Source organism: Leptidea sinapis, chromosome 46 (genome assembly GCF_905404315.1).
Source record: "Leptidea sinapis chromosome 46, ilLepSina1.1, whole genome shotgun sequence".
NCBI lineage: Eukaryota > Metazoa > Arthropoda > Insecta > Lepidoptera > Pieridae > Leptidea > Leptidea sinapis.
The window spans coordinates 3,910,747-3,936,564 of NC_066310.1; the positions used below are offsets into that span (position 1 = coordinate 3,910,747).

The following is a 25,818-nucleotide window of genomic DNA, read 5'->3' on the forward strand; positions in this document are numbered from 1 at the left end:
ATTTTTAACCATCTTTTTTTGCGTCTATAACGTATTTTTCTTATACTTTTTATAGCAAACTTAGCCTTGGTGATTGACACACAGTTGACACACGACTAAGGAGAAAGGTGTGCTTACATTGTCTTTAAGCACATTTTTGCCGTTCAAAATTTTCATGTGTATATAGAACATCATTGTTCTAATGTCTTCTGTCTTCTTATACGTTTGCATGTTGTTGTTTATTCATTCGTGTGTGATTTTCGTGGGTACGAATGCATGGTATGAATTAGCGATCCTTAAACATTGTTTTCATTAAAATTAAGAACGTTTTACTGAATGTATTTTAATCCTTAACACGTTGATTTCAGCCTAGTTTTTTATGTCCTCATTTGGAATATACCTACAGGTTACTTAATATTTTTGTAGTTGTTAATTTCTTAATATACGTGGAAGAGATCGCTGATTAGCAATGAAATCGCCTAATTATGCCATAACTCTGTTTGTATGTAATAAAACATTATTTTTGGTGCATCTTTCATTTAGCCATTCATCACATAAAATTCACCTGTGTACATCGTAGTACCACCGGTTCTATACTTCAGTGATAACAAGAAAAGTATTGCCTCAAACGAAGTAATTTTCGTCATCACGGCATCCCGCGATCTATCATACCGAAAACAGATAAAGACCATCACGCAAAACGTATAAAAACTTTTATTAATTTCCAAACTTCAATATCTTGACAACAAAAGGCTGTCTATCAGTGTGCGTCCATTGTTGTTTCGAAATAATATTGAACGAGAATATTCTAAAACAGAATTTTTGATGAGTTACAATGGAAGTGACTATGCGTCACAGGAATTGATAACGACGCTCCAAATATTAAAACGTTATGTTGTGTTAACTGAATGAACTGAATGGAGTGTATACAGTTTTAGTGCTTTTATATATTATTTGTTTTTAACAACTTTGTCAACGTTATTTTTAGCGCTGAATTTAAAGTTTTTAAAGTGAAACTTTTATTACATCGTCTCAAACTTTTTCGTCTGTGTGTAGCATGTAGAGTGACAGTCGGGCGGCGCCTATAGCTCGCAGCATCTGACCGTGTAGTGTATAGACTATTACTCATTTGTGCCAGTGCTCCACGCTATTTTGTTTGTTTTTATTATTTCCCATTATCATTCCAATTTTCCAAGTATAAAATTAAGATTGATAAAGCGATTTTTATACCCTTATTGGAATATTATTCCAAAAAATTTTGTCTATAATGTGAAAAAAAGGTTTACTTTTACCGTGGTTTTATAAAACCACACAATCCTTTTTTGTTTTTAACAACTTTGTCAACGTTATTTTTAGCGCTAAATTTATTTGCATTCTGGCGGGGATTTTAAAGTTTTTAAAGTGAAACTTTTATTACATCGTCTCAAACTTTTTCGTCTGTGTGTTGCATGTCGCGTAACGGTCGGGCGGTGCCTATAGTTCGTAGCAGCTGCGGTGTAGTGTGCCGTGCCGTGTAGACTATTACTCATTTGTGCAAATGCTCCACGCTATTTTGTTTGTTTTTGTCAGTGTTTAATGTAAAAGTTGTTATTTATTCCAAACATTTTTATTTAAATGTCTATAATGTGAAAAAAAGTTTCACTTTTACCGTGGTTTCATGAAACCACACAATCCTTTCTTTTTGGACAGTAGATGCATAAATCCACACACACTGTAAATAACGCAAATTGAACTAAAAAATTAAGTTAAATGTAACGATAGTAAAAATATAATTGTTTAGATTGCAGAAGTAGTTAGTTACATTGAATAAATTAATGGATACCTAAGAGAGGAGAGATCTTCATAATTCTATAGGCTTTCAGCAATCTTGTCCGGAATAGTGGTAATCAATTATTATGAAAGTAGGACTACCGCTAAACGCAGTAGAAACCAAGTGAGGTATTGCACGAACCAGTTTTGATCAAATATTGGTCTTGCACAACTCGATCGAGTTTGACTTCTCCTATACTAGAAATTTCACTATTTGTCTCACAATGCTCCTGTTCTAACATCATTCATCAAAGTCAATTAACTTTAATTAATTAGACAAACCTAACGGCCACTCTTTTCAATCAAATAGAGTATTTTACAATGGTTCTAACATACATAACAAATTAATTCGTAAGGTGCTACATCCAATATATAAATTCTGTTTAAATAATATCAAATATTTCGTAAAAAGTAATAAATATTTTTTTTTTTTTTGGAATAGGAGGACAAACGAGCGTACGGGTCACCTGTTGTTAAGTGATCACCGCCACCCACAATCTCTTGCAACACCAGAGGAATCACAGGAGCGTTGCCGGCCTTTAAGGAAGGTGTACGCGCTTTTTTTGAAGGTACCCATGTCGTATCGTCCCGGAAACACCGCACAAGGAAGCTCATTCCACAGCTTTGTAGTACGTGGAAGAAAGCTCCTTGAAAACCGCACTGTGGCGGACCGCCACACATCCAGATGGTGAGGATGATATCCTAACTTGTGGCGTGTCGTGCGAAGGTGGAATTCGGCGGCAGGAATCAGGTTAAACAGCTCTTCGGAACACTCCCCGTGATAAATGCGGTAGAAGACACACAATGAAGCGACGTCTCTACGCAACGCCAAGTGATCCAGCCGTTCACAGAGCACTGGGTTCCCGACAATTCGAGTTTCGGTCAAATGGATCGAGCTGATACTGGGGTGCGCCAGACCAGAGATGACAGCAATACTCCATGTGTGGCCGGACCTGCGCTATGTAGAGCGCTAGTATGTGGGCCGGCTTGAAGTATTGCCGTGCTCTATTAATGACGCCCAGTTTTTTTGAAGCCAATTTGGCTTTGCCTTCCAGATGACCACGAAATTGGCAATCGCTCGAGATTTCGAGACCCAGTATCCCGATACTAGGCGAGGCTTTGAGGGAAGTGTTGTCGAAGAGCGGTGATACGACAAATGGGGTTTTTTTAGTGGTAAACGCGCAAACTTGAGTCTTCTGGGGGTAAAATTGGACAAAGTTCAATTTTCCCCATTCCGCGACCTTCTCAAGAGAGGACTCGATAGAAGACACAAGTTTCTCCAGGCACTGGTCGACGGTTTCCCGAGAGAGACCTGCATGGCCCGTATATATGGCATCACCAGTGCTGTCGTCTGCATAGCAATGAATGTTGGAGGTGTCCAACATATCATTGATATGCAGAAGAAACAGCGTGGGAGACAGCACACAGCCTTGGGGCACTCCAGCATTCACGGGCTTCGGGTTCGAGCAATATCCGTCGACAACGACCTGTATGCTACGCCCAGTGAGGAAGCTGGAGGTCCACTTGCACAAGCTCTCGGGAAGCCCAAATGATGGAAGTTTGGAGAGGAGCGCCTTGTGTCATACACGATCAATGGCCTTCGCTATATCCAGGCTAACTGCCAGGCCTTCCCCCTTGCTTTCAATAGCCGCAGCCCATCTATGTGTCAGGTATACCAGAATATCACCTGCCGACCGACCATGGCGAAACCCGTATTGTCGGTCGTTGATCAACTGGTGACCCTCTAGGTATACCAAGAGCTGACGGCTCATTATGCTCTCCATGATTTTGGAGAGCAGGGAGGTAATAGCAATAGGCCTGTAGTTTGCCGGATCCGAACTGTCTCCTTTTTTTTGGATCAGATGGACAAGGGCTGACTTCCATGAGTCAGGGACTACGCCTTTATAATAAGAGTGCCGGAATAAACGCGTTAGCACCGGCGTTAACTCAGGGGCACACGTTCTAAGCACGATTGGAGAAATGCCATCCGGCCCGCTCGACTTCCTGACGTCCAACGAAAACAGAGCTCGCCTAACAGTTTTCTGTCTGAACTGTACTTCAGGCATAGAGCTCTGACACCGCGGGATGGTCGGCGGTGTTTTTCCGTTGTCGTCAAGAGTCGAGTTGGAGGCGAAAAGAGTGCACAAGAGATCGGCTTTCTCTTTTGCCGTATGGGCCAGGGTGTCATTCCTCATGTGCAAATAATAAACTGTTTGAGTATAAATAATCGTATAATGTATGCATCAACCTTTAGAGCTTGAATTCATTGCCCGTGTAAGGATGCTTCGTGAACATGGTGGTCGCGACTGTTTTATAATGAAAATAAGGGACGAGACATGCCCATTACAATGCAGTGCCGCTCAGGATTCTTGAAAAATTCCCAAAATTCTGAGCGGCACTACAACTGCGCTCGTCACCTTGAGCCATAAGATGTTAAGTCTCATTTGCCCAGTAATTTCACTAGCTACGGCGCCCTTCAGACCGAAACACAGTACTGCTTACACATTACTGCTTCACGGCAGAAAAAGGCGCCGTTGTGGTACCCTTAATCTAGCCGGCATCTTGTGCAAAGGAGCCTCCCACTGATAAATGGCTTAGGCTTTTGATATGAGAAAAGAATTCGATCTTAATTTGATTTGAAGATCTTTTTTGGTTCAACTCACAAATATTTACAGCCAAAGCAGTTCCATATTGACTGTGCTAGTCAAGAAGTTGTACAATACCCCAGACATCAACACGTTGCAAGCGAGATTTCGCATTATGATAACTGGTGATGACATTCAACTACAGTAATCAACCCTAACAGTTCCTCAAAAAAATCCTCGCTTATGATGCTTAATTTTACTCGTTAAGAATCGTTGATTTTAATTCAATTGGTATTGTGTAATAATATTATAGCAAAACTTTAATTATAAAATAATACTATTGTTTACCAGGGCACCATGGCACATCAAGAGCTCGAGGCTGGCGTGGCAACGTGCAAGCCCTGACAGATGTAACAGCGAATAACTCCGTCAGCAATGTTACGGCACAGCTCGGAGGAACAGCCTACCTTCATTGTCTAGTGGGACATTTGAATGAAAGAGGGGTGAGTTTTTTTTATAACAGTAAAGGACGAGACGAGCAGGACGTTCAGCTGATGGTAATTGATACGCCCTGCCCATTACAATGCAGAAACCTTCTTGAAAAACCCAAAATTTCTGAGTGGCACTACAATAATTGCGCTCGTCACCTTGAGATATATTGAGATGTTAAGTCTAATTTGCCCAGTAATTTCAATAGCTGCGGCCCTTAAGACCGAAACACAACAATGCTTACACATTAGTGCTTCACGGCAGATACAGGCGCCATTGTAGTACCAAAATCTAGCCTTCATCCTGTGCAAAGGAGCCTCTCACTGGTGTTGAACCCGTTCTGATAGAGAAACGATTCTAAAATAGCATTTTTACTATTAAAAATGATGAATGAATTAAGACCAACTCACCGAATGTTAAGCGATACGCCGTGCCCATTTATAATGCGCACTGCAATATAAATGGGCTCGGCGTATATATCTTGTGTTTAAATAAAACACTTTTAAGGATTAAAACGCATGTAATTGTACATATGTGTCTTTACGTTAGCAATGCAATATTTCAAGCCGACTTACGGCCGTTTTCAATAACGTATCTCTTGTTACGGATACATTGCTGACACCGTTTAATGACAAGATCTTATCTAGCAATAGCTATATAGTTACAGTCCAATGCTTTCTATCGATAGCTTATTTAAATGTAAGTAAGCGGAAAAGGATAGATTTGTCTACCTCTAGTAAGTTAAACTAAGGATAGATAGGTTATTGAAAACGGCCGTTAAATAGCATATTTCGGATATCAAACACAGACGTCACTCTAAATCAGCTAAATGTGAATACATAACAGACCGTCCAAACCACTATCATCATCCGGTTCAACCAACCAAAAGTTTTGGTGAAAGACAATATATTTCTCCTAGGACGGGTACGTGAAGCTATTGAAATTAAAAAAAAACCCAAATTTCAACAGAGAAGACGGTCTAAAACTTTCTTACACCTGGGATCCATAATATCTAAATTAAAACCCAAAACTACACATACCAGAAAATAAGACACTGTCAGTTAATTTTGACCAAGACCATCTGTCTACAGCAAACACCACCTCCGAGGCAATAAATGGCGCTAAACTTCATAATGACAACTATGAGAAATACTATCTTGACTTATTTCATCTGAAACGTCATTGGCAGCCCCTCCTGAAAACGTGATCTGGTAAGGTCTTGAAAGGTCAGGTTAACTAAAATAATAATAATAATATAACTTTTACGCAAAAATCTAATGTAAAAACACGGTTACAATTACACGCATTTTAATCATATAAAAGTGGTTTTAATTTAATACAAATCAAAGAAAATACTAAATATATCTATTGTGTTTGAAACACGAGATATTCCTGTATGGAACATACTAATACTTGCTGCAAATGTACTAGTGGACATATGGGTTAAACGTTATGCAAACTGGGGTATTGTAATAGTGCCAACTCGACGAGCTTAGCAAGCGTTTTCTATCTTGCAGTAGAGTTTTCACAAATGTAAGCTAAGCCGGGAATTTATACCGACCGAGAATATGTTGTTCGATATAATTCTCGTATGTATTCTAATTTTAAATTGTTGAGGAACGTTCTTGGCGCCATAAATGCATTTATTGATTGACCCGCTTTAGGTATAATGGAGTGTGATTTATGATGTAATGTGGACGAAATAGAAATTAATTTTGTAGCTTGCTTTTTCGATAATCTACAGAATTAGCCAAGTATTCAATTGTCACTTAGCTCGAATAATTTTCATACTGTATATTTATTATAGACTAGCTGATGACCGCGACGTCGTCCGCGTAGATAAATTGTTTTTAAAAATAATAAACAAGTTTGGAATTGAAGATTATCTCATGTCCTATTCCGGTTGCGGTTTCCGTTTTCGCTCCCATTCGTAACACAGTATTTGAATCTTATTTCGAGGAAGATTGCTATGGCAAAATAAACCTTCTCTTGGTCAACATATAGCTCGTCAACATGACTTTCAGTTTTACAAAAATCCCGCTGGAACCATGGATTTTTCCGGGATAACTTGTAGCCTACGTCCCTTCTCATGCTTTAGTCTAACGCTGTACTAAATTTCATCAAAATCGGTTCAGTACCTCCGACGCAAAAGCGAAATAAACAAACTTACATTCACATTTATAATATTAATAGGGATTACATACATACAGTATAGTATAAACCATTGATATTATATTTATTAATATTAATTAGAGGGAAGTAAGGTTAAAAGGTAAAAAAGACAAAATAAGCCGTAACCTTAAACCCTTTAATTACGTTTAATGGTAATAAATTGCTGCTTGCCTCTCACGATGACAAAGGGTGCGGGATAACCGGAGTGGGGTCTATTACTAAAAAGGTGTCATCTTAAGGCGAAGAGTAAGCAGAAAACACGCAAACATGGTGTTTTTAGACAAGTTTTGTGGTGAAAGTATAGCATTTCGAGCTATGAACACTACTTAATCCTGTTACACATATCCTTAAGTCTTATTTGTAAGTTGCTAATGCTTGCTGTTGGTTATAGTTAACACTGCCGAGCCTTTTTGAACTACCACTTTTCTTTGAAGTTAAACAAGTTTTTTGGCATGGCGTGACGCATTTTTTTGGTACTACTCTCAGAAAAGTTATTCTTATAGGACGAGGATTGTAAGCATATAAACTGTTTTCCACGCAAGAATTTTGAAAATATTGGCTTTGTTACAAGAGGGCGGGCCGGCGGCCGTGAACTCATATCGCTCAAGGTCGCTGGCATTTAGTGTCGCCTTAATTAGTCATGCCTTTTTCACAAAGCTTATTCGCATGCCATCGGTCTTAACTGTGATAAAAACATTCGACCCTTAGGTAGTGTGGAATCTAGTTGCAGTGCAGCGGAGACCAATCCTTAATCCAAGATTCAATATTATATAATACATAGCTGGTTATAGCTTCCCGTATATCCAGGCGAAACGCCATCTGCTTATAATTTAGTGAGTTGGGCTAGTCATTAAACCAACTTACGAAAATAGCTGAAGCTAAAAAGCTCCTGTTACATAATTTAGCTGATAACATCGTTTATTTTCAGCAAGTGTCGTGGATCCGGAAACGTGACTGGCATATCCTGAGCTCCGGGAAATTCACCTACACCAACGATGAGAGGTTTCAGGTATGTTTTAAATTTATAATATAAACGCTACTGCCAAGACTAACGAAACAGCATCGGTCAATAGGTTGAATCTTTTTGATCATTTATACGTCTAAATTCAAATTCAAATATTTTTATTCAAAATAGAATGTGACATCACTTATTGAAAGTCAAAAACTATCACCCATTCCAAAACAAGAACGGGCGCAACAAACTCAGACTTTTGTCATCTGAAAATATGTTTACAAATTAATATTGTACTATTAAACATACTATGTAATAGCCTCCATTCCCTAATTGGGAATGGATGCTATTAAATAGTTGTAGGTAGTTAGTTAATAGTTGTACTATTGTAGCATCATTAAGAAAGTCTTTTGTGGTATAGTAGTAGTAACCTTTACCATACAAATGTTTTTTAACAATTCTTTGGAATATCATCATAATTTTGTTGTAAACATTTTCTGGGATCCGTTGTAAAAGCATATACATCGCCCCACAAAAGACTTACTAACTCGACTTAGCCGAGTGTAGGCATTAAAAGTTTATGTCTGTTCCTGGTGATAGCATTATGGTTATGTTCTAGTTTCTAGTTGAGAAGCAACAGTCAAGATATTAATTTCTTTAAAATTTGCTCTCAATGATTCTTTAGGACCTAGGTTATAAATCATTGACTGTGACAGCTTTGAAATCGTCCAAAAAAATTGAGGATGACAGTTAACCTCTATTTTGAGCGATGCACGCACACTAACACAATACATACAAATCGCGAGTGTAAGTCATAGCTTGTCATGCACACTATAGTAATAAATCTGGCATGTTTTCATCGCTTGTCAAGCAGAAAGAGACTCCATCTAGACTGTATAAATTATCCAAGGAAAATCTGTTGACTTTCACCACGGTGTCCCTGGTTTGATTCCGGGCACGCACGTACCTCTTAATAGTGATTTTCATTATTATAACACTAGAAATAAGGGATTGCTTGTAACTAATTCTAGTAGGCTTCATAAGATGCATAATAGCTTTAAGGGTAAATGTATACACTTCTATAATAAAGTCCCAGCCACTGTTCAGGCATTATCTATAAATAAATTTAAATGTTTTATAAAAAAATGGCTCCGTCGAAAATCCTATTACTCCACTGCTGAATATCTAAATGATCGGACAGCCTGGGACTAGATTGTGATTATTTTATAGCGATAGAAATGACTGCTGACACTGAACTGACATGCATTTACTATGAACGATCCTGCCAATAGGCAAGACAATGTCCCACCAGCAACCAATCCACGTTCCACACGCGAGCAGTACGCAGCAATAGGATGCAGATCCGCACTCGGAGGAAATTCCGCGTGACAGGAAAACCGCCCTAGAGGCTCAAAAGCCGATCCCCTCAACTGGGACGCAGACATAATATGTCTGGTGTCAAAATGGCGATAGCTGCGAACCAGACATATTGTGTTCGATCCGCTATGGTCTCCGATTTCTTTTTTTTTTGTTTATTTTAATTGCGAGCGCAACGATGTAAGAATGAAACAAATCAATTTTCGATAAACAAGGAAATCATTAATGTCAATAGCACACTCGACGCCATACAATTTTTTTTTAAATATTCATTTATTAATTCAGGCGCGCGAGCACCCTGCATTGGACTTAATTTTCTCATGTTTTTCGTGTAAAATAAAGTATGGAGATGTAACCTTTTACATAAAATTACAGTTAAATAATGTTTTGTTATGCAATATAATTATCAATTTCTATAAATCATTGTCTTATTTGTTAGATCTGAGGGTTTCAATAAAAAAATCCGGGAGGGAAAAAAACTTCAACTTTAGCCAACGATTGATAAAATTATTAAGTATTTATCGTTACTATTATTTGTTTTGCAAGACAGGGACAAAAGACCCTCACACCAAAAGCTTAAATTCTTATGAATTTGTATTTCTTTGTTTGATTTTAATTTTATTTTCAGTGAACATCATTATTTTTATATTATTTAATAATAACATTTGAGTCAAATACTCAATTGTGTTTAATTATAAGCAGACTATTTCAGAGAAGATCGCTGATGGTTTTTAAAGCAAAGTTTTCAAATAACCAATTTACGGCGAATTGTTCACGTTGATAATCTGTCAATATTTACAAATCGTTAATTACAGTAAAACAGGCGTAATTTTCTTGTTGTTTTCTGTTGTGAAAATAAAATAAATAAAATGTTTAGCGGTGAAGTTATAATAGCTAACAAATACTTGAAAAACAATTAAGTAAGGAACAATATGTGTTTTTAAACTTTTATCATCGGAACTTTAACATTGTAATTATTATGACGGGTACTCACGATATATATTTTATTATTTGATGCCGATATTTCGATCCAATTGCATGAATCGTAAGCGACGTAAAAAAAGATGGTGTGACTTATCATCGGTAAGTTTATTTATATAAGATAGGTTGGCAAACAGTGTAAATAATTTAGTAAAACGATTTTTTTTCGTTAAACATGGTATGTATATTGACAAGTATTCACATCCCTTTCTCTCCCGCTTGTCAGAATGAGACAGATTAAAGGACGCTACAAGCACACAGTCAGAAATGAAAACTATAGAGTAGCTCTTATTTAAAGGCCCAATAAACAATGATTAGCGATATTGTATTTTGTGCACAGAAAGTCATTGCCAGTGAATATGAATGTCTTACAAGAACGTGAACAATTACAAACTAGTGCTATTTACACGGTATCACAGACGTATCGTAACTTCATGATAATTGATACTTATTTACAACGCAAATCTGTAAAAGCTTATCGTTTTCAGCTTTTCCGTACATAAGATAGTGAAAGAGAACTGGTGCCAGTTGGTAGCAAGAGAGAGATGTGAATAATTTTACAATAATTTCCTCAAAGTTGATATTTATAATATTAAACTTAAAGCTTAAAGCGGTAATAACCGCTAAAAGTTTAAATAATCATAAAGTATGATAAAACTTTTTTAACTTTAATCGTATTGAAATCTCTTTCAAAAGTCAATATATTTTGACGCTCATACAACAGTCCAATTCAAAATGTGATAAAAGCTGTCATACCAAGATATGTTGGTGTCCGCTTACACTACGAATGATAAAAATATACCCTGGAACAGATTTCTCAAAGACACAATTTAACAAATTAAATTTATTTCAGGGTACTTAACATTTACATTTAGTTATTTAGTTGCCCGAATTATTTTATGAATATAAAAATATTATATTTGAGTGTTTGTCTCTCTTATTATACCTTACCTTACCTTCCAAATACATTTAGAGCATTAAAAAGTAACAAATATACGCACAAACCAATAAATAAACATACAAACTTTCGCCTTTATAATACGAGTGTAATATTTGATTAAAAACATAAAAAGCCTCCGACTGAACAGATCTTGATCAGAAAATAGGGACAGACTGTCAAACGTAAGACTTATAGCAACCCTCATTTTCGTCTGGGTTTAAAAAAATACCTAACTGCTACTCCACTGATGTCACTGTCCAAATCGGGCTCTAAATTCAAACTACGCAGCTCAAACTGAAAAATTGCTGCCACAACTACAGTAAATGCAGAAATTTATAGACATAGCAGTCGGCAGCTTATTACTCGTATGGTATCATTTGTGGCATGTGCCACACTTCGGCTTTGATTTTGTATGACGTGCATTGCCTTGTCATTGGGCCAACTATTAGATGCTTGTGTGCATGGCATCTTGACACTCAATGGCGTCTTTCAAATTGTGTAACATACGCTTCGTGTTATTTTGCATTGAAATTAATAAAATGCAAAATACTTACTGATGATATTATGAGATCCCAGTGTCTTTCTTATTTCTTGTAGTATTAGTTTTACGTTTTACAACGCAACCCGGCATTTTAGTATCAGTTATTAGCAAAGTTTAACAGAACATGCGGCACGTCATCGTACGTCATCACACATTGTTCGAGACTGGCTTGACTACGCTCACTTGAGTGAAGTATTAGTTGCCGCACTTTGCGACTACGCCTGCGGTATCTAGTTGAAGCGCAGCGGAGACTCATCCTCAATCTAAGCTCACAGGTTTCTTCATGGGTGGGTTATAAAGGATGAGATTTGATAAAACTTTTATTGCACTTGTCAAATGTAAGGTGATATAAGTAATTTCTTAATAATAATGAATTTTCGACTTAATTAAGCACACATTTATTTATTCCAAAAATGTAAATGGATTCAGCGGCATAAGACCTCTTTGTTGTAACAAAAGAAAACAGTATTACCCGGCTAAATTGAAAATTCTCTATTCACTCTCATATAATTTGCAGTTAGGCACTAACTTTACATTGAAGGGTAATTATATTATGCACCAGTGTGTAATATTATTATGCACGTGTATGTTATAGTTCGTTTTATGGCCCTTAGCATGATGTAATAAGGCTCACTTTATGAGGAATTCAAAAAAGGAGCAGGTTCTCAATTCGTCTTTATTTTTATTTTTTATGTTTGTTACCTCAAAACTTTCGACTGGGTGAACCAATTTTGATAATTCTGTTTTGTTTGAAAGCTGGTGCTTCCCGAGTGGTCCCATTGTAATGCGGTCGAGATCTGACAGTGGAATCCATGAGGAAACCAAAATAAAAGTATTAAATTTTGATATACATACGTATAGCAAAGTGGATGATAAATTTACGAATAATTCAATATCGCGCAACCGATTTCGATGATTCTTTTTTATTGGAAAGCATATACTTCAAAGATAGTTTGGTGAGAGTTTGGTTAGGTTCTGATTACGGAATCCATGACAAAGTAACGGAACACTGTCTGTAATCAAATTGCAAAGTACGTACGTTCATTGCTGCATTGAAAAATTTAGTATATTTACACATATTTAGACAAATTGTTAGTTAGAGTACTTTAAATTCACTAAAAATCATAAAATAAAAAAAAATAGCAAAAAACAACCGCCTTCACAAACACTATTCCAAAACAATATATATAATGTGCTCTAAAAAGTATAAAATAATTGCGTATTTTTTATACAATTTAATTAATTAATATAATTCTAGTCTAGTTATTTTTATTATTTTTATACTTTTTAGTGCATATTATATATATTGTTTTCAATTCATAGTACCTATTGACACGGTTTCAGCACAGTAGATATAATATGAACCAATATAGAAACTTTTTTTATGACAGTAAGGGACGAGACGAGCAGGACGTTCAGCTGATGGTAATTGATACGCCCTGCCCATAACAATGCAGCACGGCTCGGGATTCTTGAAATACCCAATATTCCTAAGCGGCACTACAATTATTGTGATCGTCACCTTGAGACGTAAGATGTTAAGTCTCATTTGCCCAGTAGTTTCACTAGCTACGGCGCCCTTCAGACCGAAACACAGTAATGCGTACACACTACTGCTTCACGGCAGAACTAAGCCTTGATCATAAAATACTTAACTAAACGTGCGTACACTCGTAACAATAGGGTTGTCAGGTTATTTTTCTAACCGACTTTAAAAAAGGAGTTTTGGAACGAAGTTCCTTATGGGGCGAAGCGAAGAAGTTATAGTGTATGTATGATGGCTATTCAGTGTCTAATGTTAATATTATTGTCTACATGATGACGATTATGCAATATTTTTAAACAATATTTTATTCAATGTTTATCATGGAAATATTTTTTTTGAAATATTGACGGGAAACTTTCAAATATCTGTTATTAAACCTTGTCCGTTGAAGTTTCACATCTACCACAGTCTTCAGAAACTCTTCGCTGCAGTCATCCCATGTGGTTTAAGAGAGAAATGGATTTAAATTTAAATCTGAAATGCGAAACCATAAATATCGCGTTCTAGTTTGTACATAAACGTAATAACTATAATCATTATTTTGAATAGCAGCGAGTTAATATTGGAAATGGTCTGCATTGATAAATAGAATTCATATTTTCATTTATGAACTTACTTCAAAGTTTAAATGAGATTCAATCATATATAGCGTTTGATATCGAGTTTGAATTATTAATAAGTTAAGCAGGTTATTTATGAAATGATATTATGTTTTGTACCTTAGATAGTTTATACGTCTAGATATATTATTTTGCTGTTAAACAAGCGATAAAAACAGGCCAGGAATATTAGTTTAGTGTGCGTGATAATCTACGTCTTACACTCGCGATTTGTATGACACTATAAGGGCAAACGCAGACGACAGACGATCCGTGCCGCTCTTTTTAGTCTGTGATAATAAAACATATAGAATTATAAGCAGTACCACATACGACATGCAAAAAGTCCAAAATATCCTTTAGATCTGACAGACCGCGCCGCACCGCACCGCGTTAACTCGCGCTAACGAAGGCGTTGTACCATTGCCCTATAGTAATGCCGACAAAATGACCGAAAGTACCTAATACTGGGCCTAAATCATGAACGTGTAGATAGTCTCGTGTCATCGTATCATAATAAAATGTAATATAACAACATAACTTCAAGCGACCGGGGGTTCATAAAGTTTAACTTTATATTTCAGTTACCTTCACTTGTGATGTGTTTTAAGAATAAAATATATAATATACTTACTTTATAAAATCTCTGTAACAATTCAAAGGCCTTATCGTCTTGTAAGAACTATATGCCTTTCAAAGCTGGCGTCTCAAATCTAGGGCTCTATCTGTAGGATGTTAACCTTATAATATAAAAGCATAAATAAAAGTGCTAACAATCTGCCGGGTAGGCATGCAAAAATAATATTTTACAAGTTTTTAAGTTTACAGTGAAAATAATAATAATAATAATCATTTATAGTAAAAAAACATAAAAAATTAAAAACCTCATTATACATAAATTTCTATCCATAATAATATTATTAAAATATGAAAAATAAAAATTGTTTACTTTAAATGACAATTTGAAATATCTAAATTTACTTATTCTAATGACTATAGATTCATGACTGTTAAATACTCTTTAACTGAATAATATATCTTCGTCATTAAGAATTCCTTAATTTTATTTTTAAAAGAGTTAATATTTAAGTTTTGGTCCGCTAATGATGCTGGTAGTTTATATTTGTTATTGTTTATAAATAAAGTTCTAAAGTGGGATGCAACCTGTTCAGACACGCTGGCCCCTTCCCATCTACATGGAACTTACAACAGAGCGGCTTGTGAAGCGGGTGAAAAAGATAAAGCATGCGAATACAGGGGTCTAGGCTCTGAATATGATTTTGTCCCATTCAGCGTCGAGACCCTTGGTCCGTAGGGTCCTAGTGCTATAAGGCTTTTTAAGGAAATAGTAAAAAGGATAGTCGACATCACAGGAGACGCAAGAGCTGGCTCGTACAAAGAATTAGTCTAGATATTCAAAGGGGAACGCTGCCAGTATCTTCGGAACCTTGCTTTTAGATTTAGATTCTGCATTATTTTTTTTTTAAATATATATAACAAGCAGTTCATGGCACTAGAACCAGCTAGTTGACTGTTACAGCTTGCTGAAGCTTACAATTTCTTTTTCACCTCTCAGCACGAAAAGGGCGCTATTGCTACGTGAAAACTCGCGTGAAGCAAAGTGATTTAAACTTCGAACCCCACGTGACCATACATCCGGTAATTACTCCGCGTTAAAAAAATAAACAGTGCGATCCGGTGCGTTCCAAAACTCATTTTAGCCTAGCGTATTATCTCACTGTCACAAAAATTTATATGTTACTTATCCAAATTTAGATTTATAAATTTTTCAACTTTTAATTTTTTTTTATGAGCATTTGATATTTATAACAAACATTGTTAAATATTATTTTAATTGTTTCTCTTACTATAACCTATAACACTTTTCTCGCTAGTCGAGGTGAAAAGTTGAATGTTTCACACGAGAGCAAATTTTTTATGTCTCGTGCCCTTAAATCACTCACTACTTCAGTAGTCTATATAAGAATTCAATTCTAGACTGCTTCGCCAATTCGTGATTTAAGGTCAGCACTCGCAGCAAAAAATAACTTTGCTCACTTGTTGAACAAATAAGTATTCCCTCTTCTTTTTCGTTTTTTCTTCTTCTGACTAGTATCTCTTTTGCACGCTGTGGCAATCTCTAAGTGGGTCTATATGTACCACGTTTTTGATAAATTTAATAACGATTACTTTTAACCTTTACATTGTCCTTAAATAAATAAATTAAAAAGTGTGTGTGTACTTCTGTGTGCACGCAATTTATTCCTCGTGCTATTCGTTTTTAGAAAGAACAATTTTGTAAAAATCTCACAAAGATGGCTTTGACAATTAATTAATAAATAATTAATACGGCTGTATGGGCTCGAACCCTTTGCCTGTCCTAAAAATGGATGAAAAAACAAAAAAAAATAACGAATGTCGCAAACATCAGAAAATTTTAGGAACCAACTTCAACGTGTTACTTTTGTGTTACAGTATGCGCGCGTAGCCTAAAATTTCACCCTCACCATTTTTTCATAACTCGCCTAAAGAAATATAACTTCAAAATAAATAAATTATAAAGTAAATTTTAATTGGATGTATAATTATGTAAGTTAACATTATCCAACCGGGTTTCCACATTGAGTGAATCTGAATATCCTATATAATACTCTCTAGCTCGTAAATTAACTCCATATTCCATAAACAACCTATCAAAATCTATTTTTCATATTGATTGTTCGTTAATATTTCCAGTTCATTGACTACATGTCATATCACTGTACCTACATGGAAGCAATTTAGCGTGCTATTTGACAGACAATGAAACGGGGTAACACGCCACGACATTGGCTTTGTTGACACTAATAATTATTGTGAACTAGCTGAGACCGGCGACTTCGTCCGCGTACATACATGACTAAGCATAAGCGTAGTACTTATAAAAATATACATATTTCTTATGACAAAACTTAAGAATTTTGAATTTCCAGAAAGTTGGAAAGATATAAAAATTATAATTATACATAAAAACAATTTTATTTCTGAACGAAGGGGGTCATATCAAAGTAAAAACAGAATTGTTGTTTTTAATTAAAGTCTTGTGTGCTAACTTTATAACAGAGTACCAAATGGTGGTCTACTGAGCTAACAGGAGGTTAATTCCGGGCATTTTCATATTTATTAACCTTTTAAACCTTCTCTGGACTTCCAAAAATAATTTAAGACCAAAATTAGCCAAATAGGTCCAGCCAATCTCGAGTTATAGCGAGACTAACGAACAGCAATTCATTTTTATATATATATAGATAGATAGATAGATTATTCTATTCCCATCATATGTATACCGCCAGCACTTGGTATACCTTGAAGTTCACCAGTTGATCAACGACCGAGAGTACGGCTTCGCCCTCTTCTGGTATACCTAACATATAGATGGGCGGTGGCTATCGAGAGGAAGGGGTAAGGTGTGCCAGTTAGTCAGACAGGACAGGACAGGTCGTTGTCGACGGTTATTGCTCGAACACGAAGCCCGTGAACGCTGGAGTGCCCCAAGGCTGTATGCTATCTCTGGTGTTAGCTCTGGTGTTGCAAGAGAATGTGGGCGGTGGTAATCAGTTAACACTAGGTGACCCGGACGCTCTCCTTTTCCATTAAAAATTGTATTGATTTCCTGGGCTTCGATTCGTCCCTACAAAAAATAACCTCTTTGGGACCACTTACTTTCTACTCTAACCCTTAGGTACAATTCACTACTATTATTAACTTTCAAACCTGCCTATATCTCAGGCAATATCAAAGTAAAGGGGGTCTATATTTCCATTCAAGACGCAATGGTAGATGATATTGTAGAGATACCGGGATTCAAATGATTTGAATTTGGAATGTTTAGATTCGTGTCAAAATTCTTTGTATATTGACATTATAAAGAGATTTTATACGAAAAACGTATTTTCATCGGCCTCGCATCGAATTTCAAACTGGCCCAATTTCAAAGCCTTTGGTTTATTTAACACTTTCAAATATTTTTACGATCCGCTGATAAGAAAACGTCAAGTGATACTGATTTGTCGACGAGGGTTAAAAATGAAAATCACTTTATGCATTAAGGTGATGGAAATCACACTAATATTGAATGTCAAAAGTTTTTTTCGTTTTAACATTTACCATCACTCTGGAAAAGGTAAAGGTTTAATTAGAAAAGGTGGCTAGAAAGAAACTCATTGCCTCAAGATAAATGAAAATTTACAGCTTCCTGGTTTTACAAATTATTTAAATCCTTACTAATATTAGAAATGTGAATGTCAGTCTGTTTGTTACGCCGGAGTTACTAAACCGATTTTTATGAAATTTGCTACAGTGATAGACTAGAGATTGAGAAAGGATGTCCATATAGAAAAATCCATGGTTTCCTGGGAACGGGAGCGAAAACGGGAACCGGAACTGGAATAAGACATGATAATCTTTAATTCCAAACTTGCTTATTATTTTTAAAAACCCTTTATCTACGCGGACGACCTTCACTAATATCAGCTAGTTACAATATAAGTTACAGCTAGTTACAATAAGTGGTGCAACAAAATACTTAATAACTTACACGAGTAAGTTAAGTTAAGCTATGTAAATTAATAAATAAAAACACAAGAATTATAATCGGAGCTTTAGAGATTAATCTAATATTAATTAAATTCAGATTAATGAGAAAAGAAATTGAAAAATAATATTTTTATTTTGCAGGGGCTTTTTTTATTCTTATTTATTTTATTTATTCAAATTTAAACATCGTTATACTATTGACTTATATAACGTAACATTGAAAGGATGTTATACCCTTTTTTTTGATGTTAACTCCTTCGAAACGGCTTGACCGATTCTCATGAAATTTTAAGTGCATATTGGGTAGGTATGAGAATCGGACAACATCTATTTTTCATCCCCCTAAATGTTAAGGGTGGTCCACGACAAGTTTTTTTTTTGTTAATTTGTTTGATTATAAGTCAGCATTAAAAAATACATACAACTTCAAATTTTCACCCGTCTACGATCAACGGTTACTTTTGTATCGCGATTTTAATATCGGCAATACAACGTTTGCTGGGTCAGCTAGTAATAAATAATATTCTGTCCAAGAATCAGATGATAAATACCTAAACGCTTATGATTATTTCGATCTTTGGAAACAACAAAAACGGATGTTGGATGTTAAATGTTGCGGATGTCCATGTGTGTTTCCCTTACCACGTCCCATCACGTGCCCGTTGCCTGTATGTTAAAAAAAGCGGCCAAGTGCTAGTAGAACTCGCCCGTGAAGGGTTCCGTAGCATTAAGTAATATAATATACAAGTTCTTGTAGGTCGTTCTAACTTTGATAGATGTTTTAATAATAGTGTATTTTTTTTTAATTAAGTTATTCATGACGTATTAAAAACTACTTACTAGATGTCGTTCAAACCAATTTTCGGTGAAAGTTTGCATGGTAATGTAAGTACTTACATCATATATTTTTTTTAGTTTTGTCATTCTCTTATTTTCGAAGTTACAGGAGGGGATACACATTTTACCACTTTGGAAGTGAGTCTCGCGCAAACTATTCAGTTTAGAAAAAAATCATATTAGAAATATCATTTCCATACATACGAGTACCTACCCACATGTATGGGTTATGAAGAAAAATAAAAAAGTTTTTGAGTTTCATTTCTAAGTGTGGGGAATAATTTAATAATTTGGGACCCCAAAAATTTATTGTTCTTTTTCTATTTTTGTGTGAAAATCTTTATGTGTTACACATCAACATACCAAGTTTCAACAGTATAGTATTATAGTTTCGGAAAAAAGTGGCTGTAACATACGGACCGACAGACAGAAAGACATGACGAATCAATAAGGGTTCCGTTTTTTGCCATTTGGCTACCAAACCTAAAAAACCTTTTCCAATTATTTTATTACTTTTGGGTCCAAAATATATGTATCTAATCAAATGCTAATTAATATAGTTTCAAACTACAACCGCTTTCAATAAATCGCATTTCAAACAGATAATTATGTTTTAGACCATATCCACTAACGAATCACGCCGAACAAACTTTTATAATTACCAATCAGGATCCATTGTTGAAGCTATTTGTCAGCGCTTCCAAACTATAATTGTCAACATAGCTCGATGATATGTTAAGCATAATTTAGATTTATAATTACGATTACATATAATTTATGAGTTGTAGGTTATAGTTTACCAAATAGATAATACATTTATGAATTATAATGTTAAATAATAGACCAAAAGGCATTACTTTCAATTAAAAAATCGATATGAGGAGGTGTCCTCAATAGAGGCCGGAAGTTTCATGGGAAATCGTGTATAATATATCGATATTTAGTTTTCAAGACCATATTGTAGAAATAATACGCTGCGTTGGAGGATGTCTTTAAGCTTCTGGACTCGAACGGGCTTAGCATCAATATCAACTCACCTTCGATTCGCAGTCGATATCGTAATCATGGCAGAGACCATGGAATACTTAAGCCATATGCTCGATGGCCTCAATACAGCATCCCAAGCAGTAGGTCTCAAAATGAACATGGACAAGACGAAAATCATGTCAAATGTCCATGTCGCACCTACTCCCGTAACAATTGGGTACTGTACTCTCGAAATTGTTGACGATTACGACTATCTTGGACAAACAATCCAGTTAGGCGGGTCCAATTTCACGTAAGAGGTCACTCGTCGAATCCAACTCGGATGGGCAGCATTCGGGAAGCTCCGTAAAATCTTCTCGTCCCAAATACTGCAGTGTGCTGCCCCGGGGCGTAAAAAGAATAGGGTAGTCCAAGGTCCAAGGGTGTCGTAAGAGGCGACTACGGGCTTTTTGAAAGTGGGAGAGTCACGCTGCTGACGTCAGCACAATCGGGCCAGACTCGTCCGGGTTACTTACCACACTCGCACAGAATACCGGCGTGAAGTAGCGGCCTAGTGCCGCTATGTTTCGCATAGGTTAGTGTCGAGGGATATCTCGACCTAGCGATACGTCATATTTAACGTACCCCGGGTATAAAATTGAGCATAATTTCATGCATCATGCCGGGGTATGTGTGTACGTTAGGGAGGATATCTGCTGTCGCCGTCTCGGCAATTTTGAGGGTAGGGGCCTGTCTACTCTCTGGCTCCGCGAAGATTTAGAGGACCGCGTCCGCATCTATGCGTGAGTCTACAGGTCCCATAGTGGTAACACAGAAACGGATCACCTCATGAGCTGCGTTCAAGCGGCATTTGATGACGTGCTTGCTCAGATCCCCTCCGCTGAAATCGTGGTCTTGGGTGATTTCAACGGGCACAATGCCGAATGGCTTGGATCACGTACCACAGACTACGCAGGGCGATCTGTGCATAATTTTGCATTGGCGTATGGTCTGTCCCAATTGGTTGAGTCGCCGACGCGGCTCCCGGATGTGGATAGCCACATGCCATCATTATTAGATCTTCTGCTGACTACACATCCCGATGGTTACCAGGTCTCTGTCGACGCCCCTCTCGGAACGTCCGACCATTGCCTGGTCAGGAGTGTAGTGCCTATCCGACGCCACCGTCGCAGACCACCAGCGAACCGCCGCGTTTGGCACTACAAGTCAGCAGATTGGGATAGGATGCATGCATGGGATTGCATCCTACCCTTGGGGCAGGGTTTGTTTCCCTTCGGATGATCCTAGTGCCTGCGCCGTTGCAGTAGCCGATGTGATACTGCAGGGCATGGATATTTTTATACCAAGCTCTGTAGTACCGATCGGTGGCAGATCACAGCCCTGGTTCGATGCGTCAGTTAAAGCAGCATCTGACTGCAAAAAACAGGCGTATCGAACTTGGGTTGCGGCGCTAGGCTCAAAGGATCCGAACTGCAAAGTTCTGAAGAGGAAATATAACCGTGCCTCCAGATTTTTAAGCGGCAAATCGCCCGTGCGAAATCGAAGCACGTCGTCAAAATTGGCGAGCAGCTTTCCAGTTACCCGACCGGAACACGCAAGTTCTGGTCGTTGTCGAAAGCTGCTCTTGGTAAATTCAACCAGCCGTCCATGCCGCCGTTGCACATGAGGAATGACACCCTGGCCCATACGGCAAAAGAGAAACCCGATCTCCTGTGCACTCTTTTTGCCTCCAACTCGATTCTTGATGACAACGGAAAAATACCGCCGACCATCCCGCGGTGTCAGAGCTCCATGCCTGAACTACAGTTCCGACAGAAAACTGTTAGGCGAGCTCTGTTTTCGTTGGACGTCAGGAAGTCGAACGGGCCGGATGGCATTTCTCCAATCGTGTTTAGAACGTGTGCCTCTGAGTTGACGCCGGTGCTAACGCGTTTATTCCGGCACTCTTATTCAAAAGGCGTAGTGCCTGATTCATGGAAGTCAGCCCTTCCCGATCCCAAAAAAAGGAGACAGTTCGGATCCGGCAAACTACAGACCTATTGCTATTACCTCCCTACTCTCCAAAATCATGGAGAGCATAATTAACCGCCAGCTCTTGGTATACCTTGAGGGTCACCAGTTGATCAACGACCGGCAGTACGGCTTTCGCCATGGTTGGTCGACTGGCGATCTTCTGGTATACCTAACACATAGATGGGCGGCGGCTATTGAAAGCAAGGGGGAAGGCCTGGCAGTTGGTCTGGATATAGCGAAGGCCTTTGATCGTGTATGGCACAATTTGGGCTTCCCGAGAGCTTATGCAAGTGGACCTCCAGCTTCCTCACTGGGCGCAGCATACAGGTCGTTATCGACGGTTATTGCTCGAATCCCAAGCCCGTGAACGCTGAAGTGCCCCAAGGCTGTGTGCTATCTCCCACGCTGTTTCTTCTGCATATCAATGATATGTTGGACACCGCCAACATGCATTGCTATGCAGACGACAGCACTGGTGATGCCGTATACACGGGCCATGCAGGTCTCTCTCGGGAAAACGTCGACCAGTGCCGGGAGAAACTTGTGTCTTCTATCGAGTCCTCTCTCGAGAAGGTCGCGGAATGGGGTAAGTTGAACCTTGTCCAATTTAACCCCCAGAAGACTCAAGTTTGCGCGTTTACCACTAAAAAAAACCCCATTTGCCATATCACCGCTCTTCGAGAACACTTCCCTTAAAGCCTCGCCTAGTATCGGAATACTGGGCGTCGAAATCTCGAGCAATTGCCAATTCCGTGGCCATCTGGAGGGCAAAGCCAAACTGGCTTTAAAGAAACTGGGCGTCATAAATAGAGCACGGCAATACTTCAAGCCGGCCCACATTCTAGCGCTCTACAAAGCGCAGGTCCGACCTCACATGGAGTATTGCTGTCATCTCTGGTCTGGCGCACCCCAGTATCAGCTCGATCCATTTGACCGCGTGCTACCGCATTTATCACGGGGAGTGTTCCGAAGAGCTGTTCAACCTGATTCCTGCCGCCGAATTTCACCTTCGCACGACACGCCACAAGTTACGATATCATCCCCACCATCTGGATGTGTGGCGTTCCTCCACAGTGCGGTTTTCAAGCAGCTTTCTTCCTCGTACTACGAAGCTGTGGAATGAGCGACATGGGTACCTTCAAGAAAACCGCGTACACCTTCCTTAAAGGCCGGCAACGCTCTTGTGATTCCTCTGGTATTGCAAGAGAGTGTGGGCGGCGGTGATCACTTAACACCAGGTGACCCGTACGCTCGTTTGTCCTCCTATTCCATAAAAGAAAAAAAAAAGTGTCTGAAGACGAAGGTTTTCAAACAGTGTGTGTTGCCAGTGATGACTTACGGTACGCAGATGTGGTCGCTCATTATAGGCCTTATGAGGAAGCTCATTGTCGCTAAGAGAGCAATAGAGAGGGCTATGCTCGGAGTCTCCCTGCGAGATCGAATCAGAAATGAGGAGATCGGCAGGAGAACCAAAGTCACCGTAGTCAAAACATAGCACAAATGATTGCGAAACGGAAGTTGCAGTGGGCACGGCATATAGTTTGACGAACTGGCCGGTGGGGCAGAAAAGTCCTCGAATGGCGTACCGGAAAAGGCAGTGTTAGTAGGCCCGCCACAAGATGCACCGACGATCTGGTCAAGATCGCCGGAATACGTTGGACGAGGGCAGCGCAGGACTGGGCGTCTTCCGGCTGATGATGTTTTTAAATAGGTGGAAACTCTATCCAAATATAGTAATACCAATTGTGTATGATTTAAATAACTAAGAACTTTTCCGATGTGGTGGTAAAATCTTTGAGTCGTCTTCTATTCTTCTTTATTTTTGGATCAGGAATCAAATCAAGTAAAAAAAAATTACTGTTTAATTATGTGAGTCTGTGATGGAAGTACGAAATTACCATACCAATACATCGAAATTTCTGATTAAGGCCGCTATCGCAAGAAATCGCCAAAATACCGGATAATTGAAACCATCTCTTGACTGTTTATATAAATCTTAAATCTTTACAAACAATAATTATATACATTTCTATTTTTTAGAGACAGTCCTAAAAAAATCAGCAAAATACCCCTAATTTTTACAATTGGAGCCATGATAATCTTTCAATCTAGATAAAAATTGTACGAAAATTTATTAATTATACACCAATACTATTTAACTTGACATAGTTTTGTTAGTTTTGTAAAGAAAATGGTATTATGTTTGTAATAAATTAAAAGTGCTTCTAATTCTGAATTAAAACGACGCGATGGCGAGAGGTAAGCTAGCTCCACTCGATTCCTCGAGACCGTTGGCTTGGTCGCAAGCATTAAAAAAACCGTATTTTCATCGGCCTATCACAACGTGAGCGTGTGAATAGATCGTACAAGTCGTATTTAAATGTTTAAATAATAATTGTTAATTTTTTTTTGTGAAAATAAGGGAAGCGACGAGCAGAACGTTCAGCTGATGGTAATTGATACGCCCTGCCCAATACAATGCAGTGCCGCTCAGGATTCTTGAAAAACACCAACAATTCTGAGCGGCACTACAACTGCGCTCGTCACCTTGAGACATAAGATGTTAAGTCTCATTTGCCCAGTAATTTCACTAGCTACGGCGCCCTTCAGACCGAAACACAGTAATGCTTATACATTTCTGCTTTACGGCTGAAATAGGCGCCGTTGTGTTACCCATAATCTAGCCGGAATCCTATGCAAAGGAGCCTGGTGTTATAATTATTGCTTAGATAATTTATACGTCTAAATAGAGTCTTTTGCTGTATGGCAACCGATAAAAACAGGCCAGGATATTAGTTAAGTGTGCGTGACAAGCTACGTCTTACACTCGCGATTTGTATGACACTTTGTGTCAGGGTGCGTGATAGCTCAAAATAGAGGTTAGTCCTGAACTCAATTTTCGACGTTTTAATAGCTGTTATTGTCTATCTAGACGTATAAATTATCTAAGAATAATTTATGACTAAAAAAAATTAAGATATTCAAATTATTTTATATGGAGTAATATTAACGTTAAATTTTTGGAGGAATATTAAACTAACGTTTAGGTTTAAACTGAAAATTCCGAGATCGATTTATGTTTTTTGGTTACGACATGTGATTTGGAAAAAAGGATTGTGTGGTTTAATGAAACCTCGGTAAAAGTGAAATTTTTTCACATTATAGGCTTTTAACTAAAAATATTTGGAAAAATATTCCATTAAGAGTATAAAAATCGCTTTATCAATCTTAATTTTATACATGGAAAATTGGAATGATAATGGGAATTAATAAAATTAGACTAAGTCTCCAACTAAAGTAGTCATAGTCTATACGGTCAGCTGCTGCGAACTATAGGCGCCGCCCGACCGTCACGCGACATGCAACACACAGACCAAACAGTTTGAGACGATGTAATAAAAGTTTCATTTAAAAAAAAAAGGACACCACTGTTGTA

At 37.8% G+C, this 25,818-nt stretch overlaps 1 protein-coding gene across 1 annotated transcript in view; it reads left to right on the plus strand.

Moving 5' to 3' along the window:
- The window catches only part of LOC126977997 (neuronal growth regulator 1-like), a 477,303-nt gene that overhangs the window by 401,702 nt on the left and 49,783 nt on the right, over nt 1-25,818 (plus strand). The window contains exons 4-5 of the mRNA XM_050826732.1: nt 4,725-4,876; nt 7,963-8,043. Coding sequence (XP_050682689.1) covers nt 4,725-4,876; nt 7,963-8,043 — 233 coding nt within the window. The remainder of the gene's footprint in view (nt 1-4,724; nt 4,877-7,962; nt 8,044-25,818) is intronic.